The sequence below is a fragment of the Cydia pomonella genome, chromosome 14 (assembly GCF_033807575.1).
Source record: "Cydia pomonella isolate Wapato2018A chromosome 14, ilCydPomo1, whole genome shotgun sequence".
In the NCBI taxonomy this organism is placed as follows: Eukaryota; Metazoa; Arthropoda; class Insecta; order Lepidoptera; family Tortricidae; genus Cydia; species Cydia pomonella.
In genome coordinates this window covers 1955132-1980797 of record NC_084716.1, presented here as the reverse complement: position 1 = coordinate 1980797, position 25666 = coordinate 1955132, and the positions used below count along the sequence as shown (strand labels likewise).

Here is a 25666-nt window from a genome sequence, read left to right as displayed (position 1 = left end):
GGTGAAACCAAAAAAAAGCTTGTTAAAATCAGCTTCAACTTTGCGACGTGATAACTTGGCGATGTCTACGGGAAAGACGCGAACGATTTAAGCATATTATTAAATATTTGTGACAATAATGTATAAAGGTGTGTGTGTGTGTGTGTGTGTGTGTGAAGTGGCAGCATCTACTTATGATGTAAAGTGTCAATATCAAGTTAAAGTTTACATATTTGCCCACAAGCTAATATCTTTCAACGGGCATACTCCCTATTTGCGCTCAAAAATCATATAAGGAACAAAATGAAGAATTTGTTCTTCACCAAATATCATAGTTTTGACAATAATGTCCAAGCGCCTTTGAGAATATTCTCAACCATCTTGATGCGATTATCATATATCACCGTGACACGACAAGCCCTTGCTGACGTCGCGCGCGCGTCACCCGATATTTTGTCATTGGTTATTGCCCAATAGGAACGCAAATAACCAGCGCGTGCGACTGCGTGGCGGATTAACGGTTCAACCACACTGATGCAAGGATATTTATTTATTGATGGTGATATCTTCGTCTTCGGTGTGTTCAAGTACACTTGAGCCGGTCCTGAGCTAATATGCGGGAGTGACCGGAATCGATTGAATGTTATGACGCATCTAGCTGATAGATGACCAGCACTTAGTGGCCATTCATTTCGTTATAATAAGTTGGTAAGATCTTTCGTGAACATTGCCACAATTATTTCCGATAGCGAACACAATTATAACGGAAAATATTGCCTGACATGGACATGCACACTAATCAATGCCGTTACTTATTTATTTTCTAAGAAAGCTGGGGGCCTAGCCAAAATGACAATTGTTGATAGAAAACACCAATCGAAACTTAAGTAATGTATGAAAATAATCACATGACTTTTCTTAGCATCTATCTCCCCGATATATTTTTCTTTTCATGACGTTTGTTGATGTAAGTCGAGTTCTGCAGTGGCGCCATGGTTCCATTTTTATCGCTTGTCACTATGCCCGTCACATTCGCACTTACATACTTGTTAGAAAGTGACAGGCATGCTGACAAATGAAAAAGAGCCGACCATCTTAGCCCTACTGTTTTGATAATGGTAATTATTTCAAATCAGAATATCATCGGACCTAAATTAGATCCATTTCCTGTTGATTATTACAAATTAAACAATTGTTGTGAAATAACACACATCCAAAAATAAATCGTGAAGTCTCATGACGACATTATTATAGCCAACACATGGGAACGCAGACAGAACGCCCATAAAAATGTTCGATAACATCACAAGACATCCACAAATAGAAAAAATGCTATCAATAGACGACTTTGACAAATTAAATTGATATCAATCGGTATATGCATCTATTTTCTGATCTTACCTCGTCTAGCTGCGTTACCAGTTAACCAAGACACTTGCTTAAGTATAGTGAAACCCGTGCTGGTTTAAATGTTGTTTACGGTAAGGAGGTGCAGGAGGTCTTGTAGTGCTGGTCGTGTATATGTGAGTGCGGTTTGGCATTAGGTTGTGGCAAAAATAGTCTGTGTGTTTGCAGCCAAGACACGTAACTATGACGCGGGGGCACCTGGACCTGTCTTGCATTGCATTGCACATACCGAATGTTTTCACAAATTCGGCTTTCTACATGAAATTACGCCTGCAATTCTAGGGGTGTTACTTGCGGGATGGCGACCCTTTAAAAACCTGTACACTTGTACCCATAAGTACTGTAGACAGCGCGGGGGCCCATTCCACTGCTGAAGTCCCCGGAGGAAATTCTTCTACACAATGCGCCACAATTTAGGTATGAGAAATATATTTGTGCACTTACATCGTCCCCCTTTTCAAGGGCTCCCAAGGAAGCCAGCGACGCCCGGGAGCCCCCGTGCTGCTGCCGGCGCAGCGCCCGCTCCGCTTCCACGCATTGCGCCAGCGACACGCCGAACACACTGCCCGTTGATGACTCTGTGGAAAATACATTATTATTAATTATAATGACAAAACATCCGTGAGACATAGACATAAATGCGTTGCGGCTGGGTGGATTCTCCTGCCTGTCACTGTGGTGCTGAGGAATGGAGTATTCGACATATGTTAGAAGAGTGTCCATCTACACGATATTCTAGAGGCCCCCCGGAAGACCTGATACTCGTAAAACTGACCGACGGAGCTATCAAGTGGATTAATTCCCTGGAGTTATGAGAATAAATAATATATTAAAATAGATCACTCATGTATTTTTAAATCGAACATGTCTAGCAATTTTCGGCTTTAACGAATACACCTCCGGCCGCGTGATCCGACCGTTTTGTCCAACATGTCGGAGGAAAAGGAATTTTAATTCTTCGCTGTCCGATAACTGCGAGTAGAAGTAATTTTATATAACAATTAGTTCAACCCTCAATCGACGCGAAATTATAAAATTCAACTTATTTCGGTCATCAAAAAACGAAAAAATCTCGAATTCCACTTAGTTCGATCGTCGAACCACGTGGAATCTTCAGGATTTATCAGAACTCCGGCCGCGAAGCTCAAAGCCTTGCCGGAAGAAAGACAGAAACTTGAAATGTAGATATGTAGTATGAAGAAGGAGTTTTCACCCTTATTCGCCATTTTTAGGGTTCCGTAGTCAACTAGGAACCCTTATAGTTTCGCCATGTCCGTCTGTCTGTCTGTCTGTCTGTATGTCTATCTGTCTGTCTGTCTGTCTGTCTGTCTGTCCGAGGCTTTGCTCCGTGGTCGTTAGTGCTAGAAAGCTGAAATTCGGCATGGATATATAAATCAATAAAGCCGACAAAGTCGTACAATAAAATCTAAAAAAATAATTTTTTGAGGGTACCTCCCCTACACGTAAAGTGGGGGTGAATTTTTTTTATGCTTTAACCCTACAGTGTGGGGTATCGTTAGAAAGTCTTTCAAAACTAATAGGGGTTTTCAACAAACATTTTTTGATAAAGTGAATATATTCGGAGATAATCGCTCCGAAAGAAAAAAAAATGTGTCCCCCCCCCCCTCTAACTTTTGATCCATAGGTCCAAAAAATATGAAAAAAATCGTGGAAGTAGAGCTTAAGAAAGACATTAAATGAAAACTATAGCAGACATGATCAGTTTAGCTGTTTTTGAGTTATCGCAAAAAGTTTCCCCTTCATAGTAAAAAGACGTACTTTAATTAGGTACTGATTATGCAAATTTTCCTATTTGTTTAACTCGCTTGAAAGGTACCGTTTCATCCCTTGGTTAACAATTTACTATACTTTAAGCTCCAGTTTAGCTTATTGTAACGGAAGAGTAACTACGGAACCCTACACTGAGCGTGGCCCGACATGCTCTTGGCCGGTTTTTTAAGTCCTAGTCCCAGTTTTTCATTGTTATTAGGAAAATGGTTGAAATGCCAAGAAAACTGCCAAGTCGGTTTAGTACTTAAACTATTTAGGTTTAGTGGTAATCTGACATTTTTATTTCAATTAAATGATTTCATAGGTTCAGCTCCATTGTCAACGTGCTGCAAATCTTCGACCTTGGTCAAAACTTTGAGTTATTCCCTGGATGGGTTCCAAGCTTCGCGAATTAGCCGGAGACACTAAATTTCGCGACATGATACTAAACTATTGCTATTTTACGATTAATGTTGGACACGCCAAACAATAATTCCTGTTTTTTGTGGTTGTAAGTTATCATTGTTTATCTATGCATTGTTAATATTATTAGAGAGAGGTTCATTAAATAATAATTTATGCTTAACGTATTAGTGATCGTATATATGATCTTTGTATGACTTTTAGTAATCTTTTTAATTTTTTTCGAAAACGAATTTGCTGCACTTAGCACAGCTGAGATTAGAGCTATGGAAGGTGGAGGTGAGGTAAAAAAAATTGCCTCATTGAATACAGAACCTCCTCCTCTATGATATTAAAGTCGGTTAAAAATGATCTCTGTCGCTTTGTCTGCTTACCATCGCTTTTCCACGCGTTTTAATTTTATTCCTCTAATAATTCACTACTCAACAAAGTGAGCCGGCAATGGCCATCAATCGCGTAATATTAGCAACAGGCTATATTGTACGGGTGGCGATATTTTGTAAATAATGCCGCGAGAGGCGAGACAGCAGGTAAACAGTACAGTTATTCATAAATTATTTCTGTCTGCTTTACCACGGGCGGACCAGTATAATTCCAACCTTCGATTGCATATAAAGTTGGTAAGAACTTATACAAAATAATACAAATACTATTTATTGCAAATTTCAATACAACACAATAATCATAATCATAATCATAATCATCTTTATTTATAAAACCAATTTATACGTCAAATATACATTTTACATATAGTTTTTTTTTTGTCTGTGCTCTACAGCATTCTTTTCGAATTTAGCTGGGGGTCGTGACTGTGATAGGTACATTATTCAACATTTATATGATTTCTACAATTTTAATTATTTGTGAGCACAGAACTCTTGGTAGGTGTAGAATGGGCGCTCGACAAGCCAGTTTTTTAATCTACGCTTAAAGCTAATTAAATTGGGAGCTTCGACGATGTTTCTAGGCAGTTTATTGTATATTGTGGGTCCCATTACATGGGTAAGCTTATTTGATTTTTTAAGTTCGCGACCTACACTAACTAGTTTCCCGGCATTCCTAGTGTTAAAGTTATGTATCATTCCATTTGTAGGTCGATATATTGACCCTTACGTACATAGCTACCAATACAATGAATAACACCAAATGAACAAGGCCGCTTGCGTCCACTCCGGGGCTTAAGCCAAAAGTGAAGGACCCGTGCCTTTTCATACAAATGTAATCCTCATTTTCCTTTCTGGATAATAACATAATTGAAAAAATTTGGACACAATTATTTGTATATCAACCACAGCTATGCAACCACGATTGTTTTTTTTTTTCAAAGTTTTAATTTTTAGTGCATTTAAAAACTTGTATTAAATCTGTTTTTCGCTCCTCATTTTTACAATAATCATAAAATAGAAAAAAGGCACACGTAGGGGCATATCTATGGTTAATATACATCAAATTAAGTAAACAAATTGTCTATACTGTCAATATTCAGAGAGGGATATGGGGATTACGTTTGTATGAAGAAACGGCCATACCCTTTCCTCCAAAGTACCTCTATCTCACAACCAATACAATACTTCGCGAATATAAGTCCAGAGAATGGAAGGAGCATAGCGCCAGAAATACTTGGGCTCGTGCAGATATGACGTCATGGAACGTGGGACCTTGGGTGCTGACTGTTTTGGGCTGCTTTGAATCTTCTGGTTGCTTGGAAGGCACTATTAAAATTGGATCTTGCGATAAAAAGAAGTCCCAATAGATCCATTTGTCATGTCATAAAAAAATTCTCACAAGATCTATCTTGGATCTACTGATTGGATCTATAGAGAATAGAAGGTAATTTCGTGAAAATAACTGTACAGGAGAGAAATACACTTAAAAAGACACACAGAACCCTTATTTGATAGGATGAAGTCTATGAAAACGAATGCCTACTCCAATTTTGGGATTAGTTTCCATGCGGACCCATTCGCCTTACCAAGCTAGGACAACATGGGGAAATGAATTATCTGTGTTGTGGGGGAATGAATTATCCTAATTAATATTAGGATTAAAAATATGTTGACAGTGTACGTAACACAACACAGCGTGGGTATCATAACACTTATACGACTTATTTTAGCACTCTACTTATGGGCACTAGAATTCACGACATCTTTAAGTCCTTCCCAAGGCTTAGCTTCATATAAATCGTATAGTGGATGTGGCCGTTACGGCAGGGCTAGCCTGGTCGCTATGAAAACATTACCATTTTTTTTCGTAAACACAAAAACAGTTAGACATACATAATAGAATAAAGTGTGACGAAATAGCAGCATATTGCTGGCGACTTCCAGTGCTGATGTTCCCATGAGACCATCAAGTGCATTAAAATATGCTAATGTTCACATTTTTGTAGCGTCGAGTGCGTTAAGCGCTTTTATTTTCCGCTTTATTCCTTTTCTTACTTATTTTATTGCTATAAGAGTTTTCACAAGTCCTCATAGCTCACATAATAATGTCGCTACTCTTTGCACTAGGCACCCGGATAAAGATAGTCCGCTAAAGGCCGTCTATTCCCACCCAGCTATTCCCGGCTAGCCACAAATAGCCACAATAGATTATAAAGGTGTTTGTGCGTCTGTTCGATTGTCGCCCGGGGCCATAAAACTCTTTATTATATGTATTATATGACAGTGACGCCGAACATTTGTATTCGCGGTCGGTGAGTCAACGTGATTCGCGAGCGGGAAAGTATTTGGGTTTTTAAGATAAATGATGGGTGCCTTTTGAACTATTTTCATTTACCTAATTTATTAAATACCTTTTATAAATGGTTAACAAATTATACTCTAAGATTTTTCTCAAGAATCATTCTTTTAATAGGTGAAAACCGCATGAAAATCCGTTCAGGAGTTATTGACTTTTTGCGAACATACAGACATATAGACAGACAGATACGGTGAGAAACTTTGTTTTGTAAAGTGGAGTGATATGCAATGCAAGCAAAGCGATGTTTGTATTTCGTATTGTGAAAAAATATGTCATACTTTAAATAAGAATACAGAAATTGAATTGCATTGAATCTCTCTCCTCATAAACATTTATGGTGCGTTGGTAATTTGTGAGAACATCACAATATTTTCACTGTCAAATTCTAAACTAAATATAATAATCTCGTTAGTATATGAATTGTGAATAATAGTGTAAAACAACCTATATAATTATTAGAGTAGGTAAGTCTTTGTGGTGTAGGTAAATATGACGTCACTTCAGAAGAAATAGCCCATAACGCATAAAGAATATCGTTCTCACAAAAATAAATGAATGAGGTTAAATGATGTCATTAGGTCCCGCTGTGATCTATTGTTTGAATTAATCATGACGATTCGGCGCCGTTTCAACTGTTCTTAACTAATTGGAAAGAACAGTTTCGTAATAGTTTAGTGGTGAAAGAACATGTTGGCTGTGTTGTTACAGATTAGATTAGTTGCAGCGGGGCCATATCATATCTTACCAATCAATCCCCAAACTAATTTTTACATTCTTAATCTTCCTAACATTTATTTTTATATAGGAGGCAAACGAGCAGACGAATCGCTTGATGGTAAACGATCACCGTCGCCCATGGACACTCGCAACACCAGAGGCGTTGTAAGTGCGTTGCCGAGATTTAAGATGGGAGTACGCTCTTTCCTTGAAGGTTTGAAGGTCGTAATCGTATCGGTCGGAATCGTTCGGTGTAATTTAGTGTATTTTTTTTATACTACGTCGGTGGCAGACTAGCATACGGCCCGGCTGATGGTAAGCAGTCTCCGTAGCCTATGTACGCCTGCAACTCCAGAGGTGTTACATGCACGTTGCCGACTCTAACCCCGCCCCCCCTCGTTGAGCTCTGGCAACCTTACTCACCGACAGGAACACAACACTATGAGTAGGGTCTAGTGTTATTTGGCTGCTGTTTTCTGTAAGGTGGAGGTACTTCCCCAGTTGGGCTCTGCTCTAGATCTGAAATGACATCCACTGGCTGTGCCCTAAGCTGTACACAAAGCGAGATGAAATTCACAACGCCCATACCTCTCTTTTGGACGTAGTTTAAGGACCCGGGTCCAAAATATGTACTAATTTACTCAAAAGCCCCCTATTCAATATTTATATTATTAGTATTTTAATGTGTAATGTAAATATGTACTCTTGACCTGTAAAACAAAGATTTTACCAATAAATAAATAAAAATAAATTAAATTCCACCGACGTGTCCGCGCTCTAATGTAGCAGTATGTTTTTTTTTTTTGAACCTACGACTTCACTTACAGAGTATCAATTTCAACGCATTTATTTTTTCATTTATTTATGACCAGGAATCCATTTATGCTGTTTACAAATTTAAATCATCTGTCATTGACATTGTGTTTGAAAACAAGAATATAAAACAAGGAAGGTGACCGTACGGGAGCCCGATTCTGATTTAACAACTGGGTACGGTTTTGGGAATGCAAAAACTGACCAAACTTCATAACCGGTTTCGGTTACGGGTATGCCCGAAAAATAACCGATAATCGGTTATAATCGGTTACGGCTATTTTCGACAAAAAAAGTTAGTAAAAATATGATCTGGAGTAATACTATATTCAACTAAAATATTTAATAAATAAGGGAGTAAATTTGGCATATCTTCGTTATTAAAGTACACGAATGACAAAAATTATAGTCACCGGCGACACAGCCAAAAAAGGCAGGATTTTGTACTCATTAGAAGTTTAACTCATTCAATGTAAGTCATAAATAAATAACTGAAAATTACCGTAACCGGTTATTTGAGTTTCTAATAATCAGTTATGAAATTTTGACAATAATCTGTTATAACCGATTATTTCGGTTACGGTTGTAACCGATTTGCAATCCCAACTTTTGACCTTTTGATACGACCTTGAAAATCGCTCACTCTGATTGGTGCATGCGAAATGAAGTGAACGCCGTGCGTGAGATGCACGCCAATCACATAGACGGTATGGGCATTGTGAAAATCATCTCGTTGTATGGGGCAGGGCACAGCACAGCGGATGTCATTCCAGATATAGAGCAGAGCCCAACTGGGGAAGTACCTCCACCTTACAGAAAACCACAGCCAAATAACACTAGACCCTACTCACAGTGTTGTTTTCCTGCCGGTGAGTAAAGATGCCAGAGCTGAACGAGGTGCGGAGTATTAGGGTTGGCAACGCGCATGTAACTCCTCTGGAGTTGCAGGCGTACATAGCTACGGAGACTGCTTACCATCCGGCCGTATGCTTGTTTGCCACCGACGTAATATAAAAAAGAAACGATTGTCAAAATAAAGTAAAAACAGTAACAAGTTGTTAGTAGATCAGAATCGGGTTCCAGTGTACGTACTTTCTGTGCTCACGATACGCTGTACGAAAGCAAGATAAAATCCAAGATATAAACAAGACATATCAATAGTGAAATGAACAAGTTCCGTGGGCACTTTTATGCGTTAATAATCTGTTGTGGCGTTTGTTTAATAAAAAACCCCTTTCATCTAATGGTTACAGTAAGTATTACGAATGTGTGACGAATATCAGAAGAAGAAAGATAATCTTGTTCGTATATGAATTGTGAAGATTAGTGTACAAAAACCTATAAAATGATTAGAGTAGGTAAGTCTTTGTGGTGTATGTAAATTGGGTGAAAATTGTATACAATTTTACTGACATCAACTAAAAATATGTGTGATCAATTTAATTCAGGATTTATCGAAGGATGCCCAAAATTAAACGGACTGACAGAATAACTAATGTCAGAGTTTTGGTAATCATGAATGCATATTTTGAACATATTTAATTATTTAAACTTTATTGCACAAAATGTATACAACAATGTACAAATGGCGGACTTAATGCCAAATTGCATTTTCTACCAGTCAACCATAGGGCCAAACAATTGGTGCAGAGAGAGAGATTTATTGAATTAAGTAATTAAAAAGCAAACTATACTTATAAACTACACAAATAGATAATACAAATTAGGAATCGCAATCCCGTCCGGCGGATCCGGCAATCCGGCCGGATCTGACAATTTTTAGGAGCTACCGGATCCGGTTTAAGTAAGATAAAAAAAACGCCTAAATACAGCACACACTGTGTGTTTTAGATAAGGTAAAGGCGACGGATGGAAGGTATGAGTTAAACAGAATAAATAACTAATAAATATAAAATATAACCTACTGAAAGTAATAATTAAGGGAAAAATTGAAGGGAAGCGTGGTCGTGGTAGGAGGCGCACATCATGGACTAAAAATATAAGAGAATGGTTAAAAGTGAAGAGCATAGATAAACTAATTCGCATGACTGAACTTAGGGATACATGTAGACATATGGTCGCCGACCTCCTGGACAGAGATGGCACGTGAAGAAGAAGAACTTAAAGTTCTTTCTACCGCCAAATTTAGGTTAGTTTATTTTGTTGTCTATTACCCTTCCCTCCTTACCTTTAAAAAAAAATAATTAAAAATTTAATTCAGGTAACAAGGCCCATATTACAAATACCTTATACAGGGATCGGAAACCGTTATTTTTTGTATGGGAACGAAAACGGTATTTTTTCGTTCTTTGTTAATTATTCCATTTCTAATTGGGCAATCTAATAATACTAAGTCGTTATCTAAAAACACAACCGAGTCCTATATTTGGAGTATAAAATAAACCGAAATATATGTTTACACCAAAAAAACCGGTATAGACTAACATCCATATACATTTTATAACATTAAAACACTATTTAGGCGACAAATGGCGTGGCTTCTTTGAATCGGCTGCTCTTAACCTCTGAAACACGACACCCTTCGGCCAGAAGTCGGCGCACTCGATGGTCCCCTGCAGCGGTCGCGGCAAGCGTACCGCAAAAGAGTTGAAGTGCACGTCGTAGTGGCGTGAACGAAGCTGGACCACCTCAGCGTGACTTTATTGGGACGGTATTCTGTAATCGGTTTTTGACGTGTGTTGTCAATCATTTAGTTTTAGCTTAGTTTTAAGTCACGTACTTACAGTCAATATGCTGAGTGGGAATCCGGTTTAGCATCAACTTTGTGTTGTGTGTTATTTTAAAGTATTGTCAATTTTTTGTACATATTATGACGTTCAATAAATGTATTCCGGTCCGGGCCGAGGCATCCGACACCTCGTTTTCTATGACGGGAGATCGGTGCTTCTTCTTCTTTCGTGTCGAGGTTCCCCTAAATAGTGGATGCCCAGAAAGCAGCAGTGCTGACGGCCCTTACCGTCGCATCCCTCAGGTCAGATTCCGAGCAGGAGTACGGAAGTGCTGATCACAGAAAACGAAGTGCCGCGCGCTTTGGACTGGGTCCGGACCGTTCTCTCGTGAGTCATCCTTACTATGTTTGTAAACTTCTGTTGTTACCTCTTTCGATCATCGAATCTTTCAACCTTCATCATAACGACCCGATAATTATTGTACTCGTGACCCACATATTTGAGGAAAATGCTTTCTCCGTGATTTGGCGCCGTTTCAAACCAACACTTAAACAAAAATACAAAAACACGGTGTATAGTATTGCACGCTACAAGGTCTTGCGAATATGTTGCTACAAGGAAAATTCGTAAAACTTGGAATTTGCTTGCCGAGCGGACTCTGGGCTGCCGTAGGATGCAAGAAAATGCGCTAAAATAGGAATGGACTTCAAAATTCAAAATTCAAAAATTTATTCTGCAAGTAGGCCTCAAAGGCTCTTTTAAAAGTCAATACAACATTTATACTAACATCATATAGTGACATGAAATATACATAACAACATTTATAAATACAACAGCCAATACCTGGGTAAACATTACATTATAATAATCTTAAAATCTTGTTTTTATTGGCGTAACACTTAACTGCGGGAAACTCCGATAACACCGAAGAGACAGTAATAAACCTAATGTGTGAATGTCACGCCCTGGCCAGACAAATCAGATCTTTCCTAAGGGGGCAATTGCACAAAAGGTGCATATAATGCATATGGGTCGAAATGTATCCGTAAGGGCCCCCGAAAATCATAAGATAAGATAAGATAACTTCGGACCATTTAAGAATAGGTAGTTATTTGTTTTACAAGGGAGAAAAGTTGTTGTTTAACTTCTCTATGCTAATGATGATACCCGAGCAAGGGAAAGACTCCAAAAATGAAAAGTGGAATCTTGAACGTCGTTAAACAAACTTTGCCACCAAAAGGGGCGTATTTAACTTAAATAAAAGCTTGTAAAAATAAAAACAGAACGAGAGTAGGAGGCGTATTAACATATATATTGTAGGCGACATAACTCTGCGTTCATAGTTTCTGACCTGAATATTACTTATAGTGTAGTATTTGGCTATTTTGAGTCCTTCATATTTGTGTTATTTAGCATTATATATGTGGAAGCTTATAATTTGCATCTAGTAGATAAGTTTATTAACCTATGTATTTTAGTGAGTAAACATCCCGAATAAAATAACATAAAATAAATAAATAAAATTTTGATTGTAATAACAGGGCATGAATTTGATCTTGAATTAACGTATCTAGTTGGAAAAAATAACTTTTGACACTAACAGTTCATATCTATAACAGATCCAGATCAATTTATAACATGTTATTACAATCAGAACATGCCTCAAGTGCTATCTTTACATCTAACCGATTACAGCGGCCGTCATACTTGCAGATGTTTACTTTAACCCAGGTGTTAAAAATGAACACCTGGACGCACGTCATCCTAAAATCAACCTTACCTATTAGGAATAGAATTCAGTTTCCGTTACTAAGAATGAGCTGACATTGTAACATAACCAAAACGTCTTATGTCACTATGGAAGTGTTGTAGGAATATGACCTTTATTGTTACTAAAACAGGTGGCGAGTGTAATGTTTTCCTTTATAACTATAAATATTGCTCGACCGATCGCCTATTTCGAGCAATTAAACAATGTTGCTCAAGGTTCCACTAAAAATAATGTTTTTGGGTTATCCAAACACAGGAATTGGCCACATAAATCGTTGGAAGGACAAGGACGATTGGTCTCAGAGTGACTTTGTATAGAATTTGCGAGGAAGTGATTAAACAAGGTCGTTTGAGAGACCCATTAATTTGTTTGATGAAACACTAAAGCTTGCAACCCCAATACCCTTTTATAAAAATAAGTTTTAGGTAAATATTAAATGTTTGGTACAAGTTTTTATCGCTGACTGTACTTATCTTACCACAGGTAACGAATACTCATCGAGACAATTCTAAAAACCCCAAACACAAGTAGGTTGCGTTGTTTCATCACAGAGTTCCTATGGCCACCTCCTGTCTCCATCATCAGATCAGCTTGATGGTGCCATAATATTGTATTGTCACCCGACTTAGATATCTGCAAATTTTCGGCTCAAACGGAAATCGGGAAGTGGGTAAAATTTTGCCTCTAAGATTTGTACTACACAAACATATGTACATACTAACAGGGTAAGTTAAATAAAAGCTTTTTTTTATGGTAGAGGAGGCAAACGAGCAGACGGATCACCTGATGGTAAGCGATTACCACCGCCCATGGACACCTGCAACACCAGAGGGGTTGTAAGTGCGTTGCCGGCCTTTAAGATGGGAGTACGCTCTTTTCTTTTTTTTTTTGTAGCAAAGGGGTCAATTTCATGCAAAGCGTTCTATGTAGTATATGTTATCTAGAAGAGTAAGAAGTGCAGCACTAGCATCTATCGTAAACCATAGAGTAACTTAGACATAATCTGCCTTAAAGTGTTTTGGACAAGTTTTCACAGATAATAAAATATGACGTTGATGCATCAAGGCGGTTTGTTTACAAAGGGCCTACGGGAAATGCGAAAATCGAAACTTAGTTACCTGCCTCTTTATCGCTCGAATATGCAAGAGTGATAGAGAGGTTAGATAACGAAATTTCGTTTTTTTTTGTTTCGTTGTAGACCTTTAGATTGTGATGGATTGTGGTAGTGGTGCCCCCTACACAGTTTCGCGTAATATTCCCTATTGATGGCTTCCCTTTTGTTTACTTCAATTATCTTTACGCGTAACTGACTCATTCAAAATCTATGAGAAAGTTGTATTAATTGGATCTGCTAATAAAACCAGCAAAAAATTAAAAGAAAACCTTGTTGGCTATCTTTTTCATCTCAAATATGAAGAGTAAAGTGTAGGCGCTCGTTTATAAATAGTTCGCGGACCGCCCGCCGCCGATTGTTACCGCATAAACAACATTTTTGATGCAAATCTCATGGTTATTGGCCTGGTTAATCAAACTATATCTATAATAATGTTATAAATAGAGCCCAACTGGAGAAGTACCTCCACCTTACAGAAAACCGCAGCCAAATAACACTAGACCCTAGTCATAGTGTTTTGTTCCTGCCGGTGAGTAAGGTTGCCAGAGCTCAACGAGGCGGAGTGTTAGGGCCGGCAACGACATCAGGAGATGCAGGCGTACATAGGCTATGGAGACTGCTTACCATTAGGAGAGCCGTATACTTGTTTGCCACCGACGTAATAAAAAAAAATGCCAAAGTAACTCTGTCAGGATTGACCTGCTGAACGTATTCTTTGAAGACTAACGCAAGAACCGTCCGCGTCCAGGCCCGAGGCTTGCTACACTTTTTTATGATAGACAGATGCTTTCTATAGAAAATGAAGTGTCAGGTGCCCCGGCCCGGACCGGACTGTCTAGCGTGAGTCATCCTTCAGATGAATCTAATGAATATTGAATATTTTGAAAGAGAGACAGAAATGACATTTACTCCATAAAGCACTTATACACAGGAAGAAGATTAAAGGAATAAGATAAAAAGATAATGATAAGAACAACAAAAGAACAAATAAAATTAAAAACACAAAATTATATACAGCAATGTGTGCAGTAGGGAAAAGACCCTGTATCAACATATTGTTGCTATTCGCAAACGAGGCAAATTGCAACTGTTATTCGGGGTAATATGATCAGACAAATTATATCGGACTGTTATTGATGACATATATTTCTCCCCGTCCGATTTGAGACATTTTGGATTGATTGGATACCGCTTAATAGAAAATATATGAAACGAAAACAAAAAGAAACTTAAGTAACAACCGTTACAAATAAAATAAGTTTTTTTTTTTCTGCGTAACTTGAAAAGGGAAAGCAACTATTAAGGGGGGTTTCTGCAAAATGCAGTTTATATATTGAATTTTTACATGTTTTAATCCTTTAATTAAAACTAAGTGATTTTTTTCATTGATTGAAAAAAAATCACTTGAAAACTAGACTATATTTACGAGGGTAGACTCTAAGCAACACCGTAAAAAACAGACTATATCTATAATAATGTTATAAATAGAGCCCAACTGGAGAAGTACCTCCACCTTACAGAAAACCGCAGCCAAATAACACTAGACCCTAGTCATAGTGTTTTGTTCCTGCCGGTGAGTAAGGTTGCCAGAGCTCAACGAGGCGGAGTGTTAGGGCCGGCAACGACATCAGGAGATGCAGGCGTACATAGGCTATGGAGACTGCTTACCGTTAGGAGCCGTATACTTGTTTGCCACCGACGTAATATAAAAAAATGCCAAAGTAACTCCGTCAGGATTGACCTGCTGAACGTATTCTTTAAAGACTAACGCAAGAACCGTCCGGGTCCAGGCCCGAGGCTTGCTACACTTTTTTATGATAGACAGATGCTTTCTATAGAAAATGAAGTGTCAGGTGCCCTGGCCCGGACCGGACTGTCTAGCGTGAGTCATCCTTCAGATGAATCTAATGAATATTGAATATTTTGAAAGAAAGAAAGAAATGACATTTACTCCATAAAGCACTTATACACAGGAAGAAGATTAAAGGAATAAGATAAAAAGATAATGATAAGAACAACAAAAGAACAAATAAAATTAAAAACACAAAATTACATACAGCAATGTGTGCAGTAGGGAAAAGACCCTGTATCAACATATTGTTGCTATTCGCAAACGAGGTTGCTATTCGCAAATTGCAACTGTTATTCGGGGTAATATGATCAGACAAATTATATCGGACTGTTATTGATGACATATATTTCTCCCCGTCCGATTTGAGACATTTTGGATTGATTGGATACCGCTTAATAGAAAATATATGAAACGGAAATAAAAAGAAACTTAAGTAACAACCGTTACAAAATGATAACATGGACCCTGGTTTAGGGTATCGCAAAATATTCTTTATAATACCGTTACAAATAAAATAAGAAAATTATTTTCTGCGTAACTTGAAAAGGGAAAGCAACTATTAAGGGGAGTTTCTGCAAAATGCAGTTTATATATTGAATTTTTACACGTTTTAATCCTTTAATTAAAACTAAGTGATTTTTTTCATTGATTGAAAAAAAAAACACTTGGTAACTAGACTATATTTACGAGGGTAGACTCTAAGCAACACCGTAAAAGATTAAGGTTGACTTGATGGAAAAAATCACGAAAACATGTCTAATTTTCATTTATTTTCAATTGTATATCGTTACCCTGCATACGATAGCAGTATAATGTTAGCAGAAATGTATATGTATATACATATAATAGCTAATGATATAGCCGAGGGATTTGACTAGCGAAATTGTAATCAGTCAGAAGTTAATAAGAGTTATTGAGGTAAAATGTTAAAACCCACGCAATCGTTAAATCTTCCGTCGCAAAATTCGCGTGACGCGTCGTATCTTTTGTTCTTTTCTAATTTCCTGGCTTTACACTCCCTCTTCATTACGTTGACTAAGGTGAATTGCCTACATAAAACAAGACCCCGACAAAGAACGTCTTCCTTCAACATTTTCGTGTGATGTGGATTCGATCATTAGACTTTTTGCCACCTAGAAAAATGTCATATACTTACAATTACCATTGTAAATAAATGTATTGCTTAAACTTTTTCGCGTACATAATTCAGTTATTTCGGATTCGTGCCAGCTCTAATGGTCTAAGATACGTTATAACTGTTATAAGAAATATCTACCCTCACCTGTTATTTATTTGTGATATAAATAATAGATAATATTCACATTGACATCTATTTGCTGTGTTAATGTGAATATTATCTATCATTTATTAACTAAATTACTAACGTATTTCCTACTACATATAAGCTTAATTTTTTAACGTCCTTTCCCATTATAAAATAAACCAGCCGTAGAAAACTAGAGCTGGCACGAATCCGAAAAAACTTAATTATGTACGCGAAAAAATGTTAATGGACACAGAGTTATGCCATGTCTTTGATCTTAATTTTACGATTCAGGATGACAAAAAACAGCACGCATCGTAAATTAATTAACAAGAAGCTGATATGAAAGAAGTTTAGACTCATGTGGGTTGAAGAGCCACAGCGATACATTTATTTCTTACTCACTAGACTTGCCATGAGCGCTCCTACACCAGTAGCAGAGCTCCAGCAAGCACAACACACACACATTAGATGCAGCCACCTAATCAGCACGTTACACACGCCAGCAAGCTGCTGGTCGCCTTCACCGCGGCCCCGAAACCTGGCCCCGCTCAAACGGTATCACTAGGCTAGGGGTCTACAAAATAACGATGGCTGACCTCTCCACATCGGTAGGGAGCGACCCCCAAAGACCGGAAGGTGGACACGACCTCTTAGACCTCCTCTCAGGGAGGTATCGAAAAACATCCATCATCATCATCACTAGTCTTGACCAGAAGTGGTGGTGGCCGAGTGGATCTGGCCTCCGACTTCCAATCCGGAGGTCGCGGGATCAAATCCTGGCCTGTACCAATGTGTTTTTCGAAACTTTTGTACGAAATATCATTTGATATTTACCACTAGTTTTTGGTGAAGAAAAACATCGAGATGAAATTCAAAAGCGTATTTGAAGTCGCCAACCCTCATTGGGCCAGCGTGGGGACTATAGCCCAAGCCAATTTGAAACATGTGTTTATTCAACTTACAGTGTCCAGTCAATATTCTGGTCACCGCGCAGGTTTTCAAAGGCCCACAAACTCCATTAATAATAATAATAGCCCAAGCCATCTCGCGTATGAGAGGAGGCCTGTGCCCAGCAGTGGGACGTATATTTTAATGGGCTGAATTATTACTTATAGGATTCGATAAACTTACTAATTAGGGGAAAAAATATCATTTAGGGCCAAAATTCAGACAGGACGACGGCGAGAATATTTATATGGAAAAATGACCACTGATATTTTCTCTTATCGTATCGTGTGTCATATTTAATTTATTTAAATCTTCTCCGCCGTCTTGGCGTGAAAATAAAAACTTTCATTATGTATGATATTATAAGATGCACAATGGCCATAAGGTTAGCTGAGACATCACAACAGGGCGCGTAGCCAACATGCCAATCGTTTACGCTCCGTAACGCACGAAGCGCAACTGTCACTTTCGCACTAATATGGGATAATAATTAAGTGTTTCGTTGTCGTAGCGCTAGCGATTGTCACCTTTGCTAGACACCCAGAGATGCATACATAGTAACTATGTATGCAGTAACTGTTACTGTGCATATCGTACGTAAATGTGTTGGCGTAGGAGTTACACGATAACTAAATAGTATGAAACATATTTCAAATATCATTCTGATCTGTACCCCTAGTGTAACTTTGATCGACATCATAACGTGACGAACGCGTTTGCGTTAAGTCTCATTTTGTATAGGATTTTGAGTTTCCAAAACGTCCCGCTTGGCGCGCTCTTTCGAATTCCAATACAAAATGAGACTAAACGCAAACGCGTACGTCACGTTTGGAAATCGAATTTATTTACACTAGGGGTACTGATGTCAGTGTTCGTCCGAATCAGCCTGTCGTGTTTACTAGTAGATAATCACAGACACCTAGCAACCAGACGGTATTCCCGTTCCAATTAGCGGCCAAATGGTAAGCATAGATATACACAAAGACAACCTAGTGACGGTCGTCGATTGGTTGCCGTTCGTCCTTGGACTTGACTTATCACAGATATGACTACCATGGGCGCCGGCAGCGGGGTGCAAGGGGATGCACTTGCACCCCTCTGGCAGGAAAGAAAGTATATAAAAAATTACATGTTTTTTACGCGTCTGCACCAGCATTAGAGTTGGACCAATATAGGTCTGCAGTGATTTTGATAGCATAACTCGGAACGCAAGAAAAATAAATGACTGCATCGATTCTTCTATTCCATTTGTTATGCACCTGAAAGTATTCCTGGCGGCGCCCATGATGACTACAGAACAGAGGTGTATTTGTGATAGATGTTAAATTCTTATTTTGATATTTACCACTTACCTACACTTCAGACAAAGACTAATTACAAGCTTTTATTAAACTTGCAATGTATGTACGTACTTACCTACATAATGCTTGTACGGGTCAAATCTTGCAAGTTAAATTTGACCCACTTCCCGACTTCCAATGAACTGAATATTTGCATACATATGTAAGTCAGGTGATAATGCAATCGAGTACCATCGATCTGATCTGATGATGAAGACAGGTGGCACATAGGAACTCTGTGATAAAACAACGCAACCTAGTTTGTCTTTGGGGTTTTTAGAATTGTCTCGATGAGTTAATACTATGGTAAAAAAAGTACAGTCAGCGATGAAAGCTTGTACCAAAAATGTTTATTTTTTCCTAAAACTTATCCAATATAAGTTAACCCTTTTCCGGGCATAGTACGATTTATCGACCACATACGCGCCATTAGAATTTCAACTTTAGCATTCCGTTTTAAGGTTCCAATTAAATTACACTTTCAGGAAATGTTACTTGTCTTCAAATGAATCATCAACGCTGGATTAATTGGAATATATTTGGATTTGGATTGGAAGGTCAAATTGTAGTCAATTTTGCAAAACAAGTGACTGTGCCAATGCCTGCAAAGGGATAATTCTCAGTAATATGGAGCATTTTCTGAACACAAAAATGAATATATCATACTAAAAACTGGAACCGACTGAACGGCTTCATGCCATGATAGGTTACCACACATTTAATTTTGTAGTTACATAGAAACTAAAAAAAAATGAAGACTATCTTACACACATCGCTTAGCCCCAAACTAAGCAAAGCTTGTACTATGGATCCTATGCGACGATATAAATATGTATATAGATAAATACTTACCTATATACATAGAATACACCCTTGACTCTGGAACAAATATCTGTGTCCATCACACAAATAAATGCCCTTACCGGAATTCGAACCCGGGACCATCTGCTTCATAGGCAGGGTCACTATCACTACCCACTAGGCCAGCCCGGTCGTCAAAAGAGGTTATGTTATTTAAAATAAACAAGAAAGCACATAAAAGGCAAGAAGTATTTCTGCACAGTGAGCCATGCATTGGCAGAGCCGTGTCGATGGGCGCGATAAGAGAGACGGCGGTCCAAGAGAGTGGGCTCTGATGATGCAATCGTAATTTTAGACTGTAATCTAGTTGGTAATTACTGTATGGTCAATATGGGTAAGTGTGGCTGCAGGGTAAGTGTGGGTGACCTTCACATTGGGGCCTGTTTATAAATTGATTAGGTAGTTTATTGCGAGTTTTTGCTACTAAATACAAGAAGCAAATGTACGAAGTCTCAATAAACACTAACCAATGTGTAAATAGGCCCCAATCTGAACGCCTGCCACACTTACGCGTATGCCACACTTACCCGCATTGACAGCTGTAACCAACGTCTTTGCATAACAACACACGATCACAAATAAGTGCTAATCGTGTCAATCGTGTCAATCGTGTCATCAATAACATCAACCAAGGTCACAGACACCACGAGAAAACCTTGCTGTAGTGTACCTATGTACATACAAGTTTAGACGGAAAAGTACTTGTCTCAAACATCATGTCATACACACATCATTGAGGTCCTATACCTGTCTCGGGCATAGGTACATAGCGCACGTAACGATATTATTTACTCGTAGTCTGTGGTGACAGCACGAGTGGTGCAACTCGTGGGAGCGGGAAGTCGGGAAGTGAGTCTAAGTGGACGCGGCTGTGTACTTATATGTTAGCGAGCCAGGATGTAAGGAACACTCAACAGCGTATAAATACACTTGCTAAGATGTAAAAAAGTTTAGAAAATACAGCTCTAACCTGCTTGTTAATTTTAAAATACATGTTTTCCATCACTCTTCGTCTCTTTACCTAAATATCATTTTATATTTCATAAAAAGCATCAAAGCGAACAAGACCACTTTTAACAAAAAATCAGAGACAGCCGATCGATAATCTCGTTTGATAATTGTTTAATGTGTTGATAATTTTCTACTAGCACGTAAATATTTTGATCTCGAGTTTGGCTCGCTGTAGGAATTTCGCCCCCGCATCAGCGGAGATGCTATAAACGCCATCTTGGAATAAGTTTTTTTTCAGCGCCCAGGTGGTGTGGACTCTAGTAGTTTGGCCAACGACTAGTCTAGCAGTTTTTGAAGTTTATTGGAGTTTACTCCTTTAGAATTGATTTCCATATATAAGCTCGAGGTATGAACATGTATGGGGAGTAAAATCAAACGTTACGATACGTTATTTCGCGCGCATCCCCTAGCAACCGCTGCAAAGAAACACTTTATTTATTCAATGTCAATACATAACAACTGTTAATTTGCGGAGTTTTAATCTTAAATTTTTATATTATATTATAATAAGTTTATATTATAATCGGTCGTAAGGGACTACCTAAGGAGTAAACTCCAGTCGTCCGATGGAGATGAAACACACACTCTTTTTACAAACGAAATTGAATTTTAAATTTGATTTTATTTCTATGAATTGATTATCCCGTTCTATATTTTTCAGAACCAGTTAAATTAACTTATCAACGCGTCTTTTTACTGTTTTATTTATTGCAAAAGAAACACAGCGATACATCCAACCGTCAGGAGTCAGAGACGCCAAACAAACATCATAAATATCGGTTGCTTTTCTTAAAACTATAATAAATCCTCGTCGTTGTAAATTTCATTTCCACGTGGGAATCAATTTTGAATGATACGTTTAAACTGTAATAAAAGTAAACTGAGACAGATAATTTAGTTTTCGTGGTTGTCGGCGAGATGGATACATCAAAGAGATTTATCGGTCCGGTCTGGCCGGGTGATTTTATCACTAAACAAGCGCAGACGATTTCATCGCTGAGGAAAATCAGTAGTAACGGTCTTAAGGCAATATTGCTCTCAATTTATCATGAGCGATAGGGAAGTAATTATCTGTTTAGAATACGACAGCAAAAAATATATATATTTTTTTAATTTATTTAGAAAACAAACAGCCTTTTACAAATATGTCTAAAATAAATGAACTAAAAATAGGCCTAAAGTTTCCTACATTACTAAGAAAACTATTACATAGAAATGTAAATTACGCAATTATAAATTACCGGTTTAGTTGTGTACTAGGTACATGCAAGTAAGTTAAGAAAACATACAAATGTATGAAAAATATGACTGGAACCAAATTGATCAATTTCTAGAAAACAAAATTTGCCGAACTTTGTTCTTGAACACGGACAAACTATGAACAAAAATATATATATCGTTAAGAGATTCATTATACAAATAACAAGAGCGCCTAAAGAAAGAGTTTTTAGCATACTGTGTGCCACAGGAGGAAATAGAAAATTATTCTAAACAGAAACACCCCAATAATGGAAGTGGCACCAACAATGCGACGTAAACCACAAATCCTTTAAAATATATATTTAACATCAGTGTTATACACAAATAATTTTGTTTTCTAGAAATTGATCAATTTGGTTCCAGTCATATTTTTCATAGTTTTGTATGTTTTCTTACCTTACTTGCATGTAGTACACAACTAAACCGGTAATTTATAATTACGTAATTTACATTTCTATGTAATAGTTTTCTTAGTAACGTAGGAAACTTTAGGCCTATTTTTAGTTCATTTACTTTAGATATATTTGTAAAAGGCTGTTTGTTTTCTAAAAAAAAAGGAGTAAACATTTTACAGGTATCAGTAAAATAATAAATAAATGAAAAAAAAAATTTCTTAACTGTCCCATAATGGGTGCCGTCACTAGTGCCGACTCGTTCTTATTATTTATTTAATCTTTATTGCACAATACATGAAGGTACAAATGGCGGACTTAATGCCTTAAGGCATTCTCTACCAGTCAACCAATTTTCTTGGTGTTACTTAGCTTACCCCTCTGTCGAAAACCTCAGCCAATGACCATATGTATTGTATTGACTGACGTTTATCTAACATGACTATTTGTACGTTACGTAATTGTAAATACGTTGTAATAAACTTTTTATTTTGCGTTCGGAATCCGAATCTGCATATTTTCTAGACGGCCATTAGTAGCCATGTTTATCTTTTTTATTTACTATGCGGTTTCTATGAACAACTTACGTTAACGCGTGTTGTTAATTTGTAAGTTAATTAATAGGGGCCCATTTCTCGAACGGTATTCGACTAATATTGTTAGTCCACGAACAGTCATATCGTATGGGTTGGCATGACAGCACACTAATAATATTAGACTAATATCGTTCGAGAAATAGGCCCCTTTCAAATCGTATGGGTTACCATGGTAACACACTAATAATATTAGACTAATACCGTTCGAGAAATGGGATCCAGATCAGGAGGTCAAAAAACCTTTAGAGTGGCATTTGCAACAACAAAGTAGAGCGAGAAAAACACATTAATTTGTAAGTTCATATTACCCTCGTGAGAGCGACTATTGGTCTTCATACAATTCAAATAAAAAATAATTTTGTTTCAAACAAGTCCATAACGTGTTAGTAACATACTAATACTCAAATCTAAGGTTAGTAGAAACATAACATTAAAACTATTTTTTACATAATAAGGCATGTAGCTGCTGCTGCTGTGCCACGGTGGGTCCCACCGATCGGCCAACATGCACAGGATGCTATTCGAGCTGGCGCGCCACCGCCTCAACACCGAGCTTCACCGATTCCTACGAAGCTCTTAGTACATTTTTACTAAAAAGTCACTTTTGACACAGATATATCCGATTCATATCGTATCTAGACCTTGTATTTGACGTATCTTAAAGTTCGAATCGGGCTGGTCAGACAGTTATTGTAGTTCGTTGCCTACGGGCTACTATTGGTCTTCATATTATCATATCTAGTTTATCGGTACAGAATACATATGTTTTACTATGCCGTCTGTAGTAGGAATGCGTGACTAACAGGGCGCTGTAATGTGAGCGGCTGCCAGCGCCCGCGCATTACTGATTGCACTTCTACTAATATTACCTGTTTACTACCCACTTACATAATATTACTAAATTCATTCGGTTTTACGGCCCAATTCGAAGAATGATTAAGACACGTTGAAGATCTTTAAATGATCGATAACTAAACATGTCAAAATTGACGTTTATTTCGATTCCGCTATGATCCCAGTAAGATCTATCTACGATATTTCTAACGTCAGAGTGACATTGGTTGCCCGAATTGAGCTGCATCTGTCAATTATACGACATACAAAAGATATCTAAATTAGAACTTATCTAAACCAGAACTTATCATTATCGTATCTCATTCTTCGAATCAGGCCGTTAGTATGATCTTAATGAATGTTTTAATTATACAAAATTTTGACTCTTGGAGACCCTATTCATCTCTAAGGATAATTTGATAAACTATATAACCTTTTAGTCCTGACACTTGAAGACATTTTTTTGTATCTGTGTTGTTTTAATATTATTATTTTTGTTTTGTTTTGTAATTCGACATTAAGAGACTTTATACATCTCTAAATAATAATAATACTTTAGTTTACATTGATATTTTCAGTTAATTGTATTTTGTAATTGTTGATGTCATTTTTTTTGCTTGTATGTTAATTCCATGTTGACGTGTAAAAGTGCCCGTGTGGCCTATTTGCTGAATAAATGTTGAAGTTGAAGTTAAAGGTCGAAACACACAAATGTCTTCAACACAGTGGGACAGGGACTCAATTGGATAATCGGAAACGAATATATCCCATGGGTTTTACTAGGGCTCAAAAGACACAAAACATGCAATACTGTAAGTTGAACAAACACTTGTTTCAAATTGGAAAGAAAGAAGACGCGGCATGCAGGTTCTGCCAGGAGTCAGAAGAGAATGCAATGCACGTTCCTGTGGACCACTAATGTCAAAAAGAATTACCTACTTAGGGAGCCACGTATTGCAACCTTATGAGGGACAGAACATTACGGGCTAAATAATATAGAATTACCTGGGTTCAACGGGCATTATGGCATATGGCGCTGTTGTTGCTAGCTGTTCAACCTTATGTATTAATGTTTGTTATGTTTTAGTTATTTTGATGATGACATTGACATATTAAATACATAGTAGTTATGTATTCTGTAGAACTAGTTTTAAGATTGTTAGCTTAACAGTCTCTTGACGTGAAACATGTATTTCATACAATTTTTTATTATTTTTTATTCTTTGACATTTGGAGAACCTTTACACCTCCTAATCTTATTAATGTCATTATTATTGGTATTATTATTTTTCTCAGACCGTGGGGACCTTATACATCTCCAAACTTAATGTATTAACCGTGGAGACTATACGTCTCTGTCATATTGTATAATATACTTGGTACATACTAGTTATGTACAGAATGTAGCATTCGTTTATGAGACTACTAGTTTAACAGTCCAGACGCGGTTTATTTATTTAGTATAAATTTTATTTTGACACTTGGAGAGACTTTACACCTCCAAATTTTATTAGTATTAGTACTCTGACATTGGGGACCTTTTACATCTCCAGATTTAATGTGTTTTTAACCATATAGACTATACATCTCTACTGTATTGTAGTAATTATTTATTTTAAGATTATTATAATGTAATGTTTACCCAGGTATTGGCTGTTGTATTTATAAATGTTGTTATGTATTTTTAATGTCACTATATGATGTTACTATAAATGTTGTATTGACTTGTAAAAGAGCCCTTGAGGCCTACTTGCAGAATAAATTTTTGAATTTTGAATTAGTAATGAACTGTAAAGGTCCGCCACAATAGAGAACTGCTTGGTCGAAGTTTACAATGGCTATTGCGATACATATGAGTGGTGAGGCAGCGTGGACT

At 37.5% G+C, this 25666-nt stretch overlaps 1 protein-coding gene across 1 annotated transcript in view; it reads right to left on the bottom strand.

The window, feature by feature from the left end:
• Positions 1-25666, bottom strand: part of LOC133524710 (uncharacterized) — a 98183-nt gene that overhangs the window by 23104 nt on the left and 49413 nt on the right. Inside the window, exon 4 of the mRNA XM_061860846.1 lies at positions 1831-1964. Within this exon, the coding sequence (XP_061716830.1) occupies positions 1831-1964 (134 nt within the window). The remainder of the gene's footprint in view (positions 1-1830; positions 1965-25666) is intronic.